Genomic DNA, 3,641 nt, shown 5'->3' with positions numbered 1-3,641 from the left:
TTTTCCTCCCATGCAAATTCAGATAAACATTTTGGTTCAAAGCACCTTGACCTATATTCAGCTTCCAATTCTTTCTCGAACTTAGCTCTTATGGCTAACTCATATTGCTGAACAAATAGCTTCAAAGTGCTTTGCCGGTTGATGAATCCGTCAAAGAAAGCATGCATTCCTTCACTTCTTTGTGTGGACAACATCCCAGCCCAAAAATGGTCATTTAGGTATACCGGAACCCATTTCTCCTTCTCCAAATAAAGCTTATAAAACCAATCCCTTTCCTCTAAGTTATATTTTTCAATAAAATCAGTCCATCGTCTCTCAAACTCAGCAACGTTAATGCTATCAAGGACTAAAGCCTTAAATTTACCTTTGCAATCTTACCATCAAGAACTCCGCTTAACTTCGTAGGCAACTTTGCGAATATGTGCCATATACAATATCTATGTATTGTATTTGGCATCATAGCACTGATGGCAGCCTTTATACTATCACATTGGTCAGTCATGATAGCTAATGGATGAACATTGTTTAGAGCCCCAAGCCATGTAGATAGCACCATTTTGTAACTTGTTATATCCTCACTAGACATAAGAGCACATCCCAAAAGTATGGACTGCCTATGCTGATTGACACCAACAAATGAAGCAAATGGCATATTGTATCGATTCACAAGGTATGTGGTATCAAGGCATATTACATCATGGAACTCCTCATATGAAACCTTAGAGTGTGAATAAACCCATACGACATTACGAAGTCGACCAAAACTATCCACATCTACGGAGTAGTAAAATTCCCTATCTTTTTGCTGCATGTCACTGAAGAACTTGAGTAATGATTGTGCATCCCCTTCTTGCAACTGAAGCTTTCTACTCTTCAAGATATAATTTCTACAGTCCTTTGGTGTACAAACCAGATTTTCGGGGCCACCAGCAAGTACTTCAGCGACTCTTATATTTTTTGAGGGTCTTAAGCCAGCAATATCTTTGGCTGCAAGAGTTCTCTTAAGAGACTTGCTAAGCGATCTGTGTCCAGCCATCAATCGCGATAGTGCTGGTTCCAATTGATGATTATGTTTTTTTACCACCTTTGAAACACGCCATGAACCATTCTCCTCCAAAATTCCATTTATTCTAGCACGGCAGTTCTTCCTCTTGGTAACATGCTTATTCCTTGGTTTCCTAGACCTATCACAACCATATTGCACATACCTAACAATATCACCACCTTTTTTGTTGGACGTTCTTTTGACAATGCAAAAACCCGATAATCTTGCATGTTCTTTGTAAAAATCAAACAGAACATCCTTACTACTGAACCGCATCCCAGTAATTGGACCAATTATAAGATCTTCTTCATTGAACTCATTAGGCATTTCCCTGTCCTCTCCAACTTCTCCCTCTTCCTCTAAATAATGGCCGTCGTAATCATCATCATCATCATCATCATCAGCAGGAGCAGCATCATCGTCAACAGGATTTTCTCCATCATTGAAGTTGCCGTCTGAATCAATGTCGATTGATTCATCTTCATTCATCAAACTGTAGTCCGAATTCAACCCTAATGATATGTGTAATGCATTCCTTAGTTGATCCGACCTAGTTTCTAGACTGTTATTCGGGTTTAATGGGTCTAAACTAGTTTCTCGGTTAGTATTCATGTTTAGGTTAAGGGAAGTGTGGTGAATTATGTGTTTAATGAAAGCTATCTTAACATAAGTATATGGTATGATATATACATAATAGACCTTTGATCTTCCCATCCGTATAAATTGCATTTAATTAAAAAAATACGTAATTGTATTTAACAAAAATACGTAATTATATTTTAAAAAAAAATGTAATTGAGCGTATATACGAAGGCTGCCATCCGTATATACGAAGGCTTTTTATCTTCCCATGCTGAGAGAATGATGATTTATGGGATCAATATTTTGGAATAATCAAAAGTTATTAACTAATTTTGGAGGGAACTATTTTGGAGGGAAAAAAGGGCCATTAAGCCAAACGGAAAAACAAGGGCATTACTGGCATTTCACGGGTATGGTCATTTTTTTGGCCACGCTGAGTTTGGCCGAATAGCAGCACTCAAATATAATAGGAAATTAGTAACTCCTAGTGTTTAACTAATAATTTGGTATTAAATACTTATAAAATATATTACCCTTAGTATTTTAAAATTATTAAAACAACCTTTATAATTTGATACACAAATGATTTGTAATTACATCGATCATTATTTAAATTAATCCAAAATTAAATTTCATAATTTGGTAAATAAAGTATTTTACTAAATAATGAATTAAGTATAGTAATTTATAGTGAATTTGAAGATTATATTTTTAACATATTCAATTAGAATTAATTAAGCTTAATTAAGTTAATTTTAAAGGGATCAAAAGATTAAAAGGCTGCAATTGTAAAGCCTAATGAAACACAATGTGACTATTTGATAAATAAATTTCATCCCAAAAACACAAGCACAATCGCTCAACCCGATCTGGAACTACCCCTCACATCCACCTTGGCAATCCATGCCAACTCTTGAGAGTTAATATAATCGTGCCACGTCATCCGCTCCCTCCACTTACAAAACAAACACAAGTGATCTGGACCGTCGATCCAAATAATCGACGGTCCAAATTTATTCCCACTTTTCCCTTTATTTAAAACCTCTCATCAGATTTTGTCCTAACCATTGAATCACACGGATCTAATGGTCCACGCTTTTTCCCCATTAACCAGTTTACCGGGTTTTATATCTGGCATTACAATGGTCATTATTAAAATGATCCAATGGTATACGATGCATCTCACTTTAACTCAGAGACCAACCAAGTGACCCCTAACCCTAATCATTTCTCACATTGAACGACCGCCTATCTTTCCTCCTTCCCTCTCTATTCTCTCAACCTCTCATCTCCCATCATTCTTCAATCCTTGCAGAAATTGGTGCAAGGTCATGAATTCGAACTTTACAACACTCAATCTGCATCCTACATACATGAATCTCGCCCGACTCTTTCACCTTTCATCACAACACATCAAATCCCCAAATCTGAAACCCTAGACCTAAAAGACGAAACTTCAATTCGTCTGATTTTCTCCTTTGTTCTTTCAAACCAGAGCCTGCATGGTTGTATCTTCAACTTTATCATCGTGATTCTTTCTCCAGAGGTCAAACACAGTGACCTCTAGACATTGGGGTTTGACCACTGGGTGGAAGGCTTCAATGGCCGATTTCCCTCTTCTCAAGTAAAATCCATCACTTATTTCCGTACCTTCCTCCTAATTTTACTTATCCTTTATCGTCATCATTCATTACCTATTTGAACTAATTTGAATGCCTAAGGCTTCAACATCCACTATAAATATGAGATTTCAATGCTCTCACCTAACATGACTTAGCAAAGGCGATTATACCTACCACTATCAGTTAAAGCATTAAAAGATTTCAAAATTTTAAGGCTTTTCGGTAAGTCTTGAAGTTCTAGTAGCTTTCTCTTAACTTTCTTTTCTCCCTTTCATTTTGCTCGAGTTGGGTTGCTGTATGTCATTAATTGGAGTTTGGACTCCTAAATGGTTAAACAAAAAGCTGTTGTTTGGTTTGCTGCCCGGCAGAAGGTCAATATACACTGATCCCCC

The 3,641-nt window shown here is 36.7% G+C and overlaps 1 protein-coding gene across 1 annotated transcript in view; it reads right to left on the bottom strand.

The window, feature by feature from the left end:
- LOC109243562 (protein FAR1-RELATED SEQUENCE 5-like) overlaps positions 1-1,534 on the bottom strand; it is a 3,044-nt gene extending 1,510 nt beyond the window's left edge. The window contains exon 1 of the mRNA XM_019410503.1: positions 379-1,534. Within this exon, the coding sequence (XP_019266048.1) occupies positions 379-1,534 (1,156 nt within the window). The remainder of the gene's footprint in view (positions 1-378) is intronic.
- Between the last annotated feature and the right edge of the window lie 2,107 nt (positions 1,535-3,641).

The sequence above is a fragment of the Nicotiana attenuata genome, unplaced genomic scaffold (genome assembly GCF_001879085.1).
Source record: "Nicotiana attenuata strain UT unplaced genomic scaffold, NIATTr2, whole genome shotgun sequence".
In the NCBI taxonomy this organism is placed as follows: Eukaryota; Viridiplantae; Streptophyta; class Magnoliopsida; order Solanales; family Solanaceae; genus Nicotiana; species Nicotiana attenuata.
This window is presented reverse-complemented; position numbering and strand designations above follow the sequence as displayed.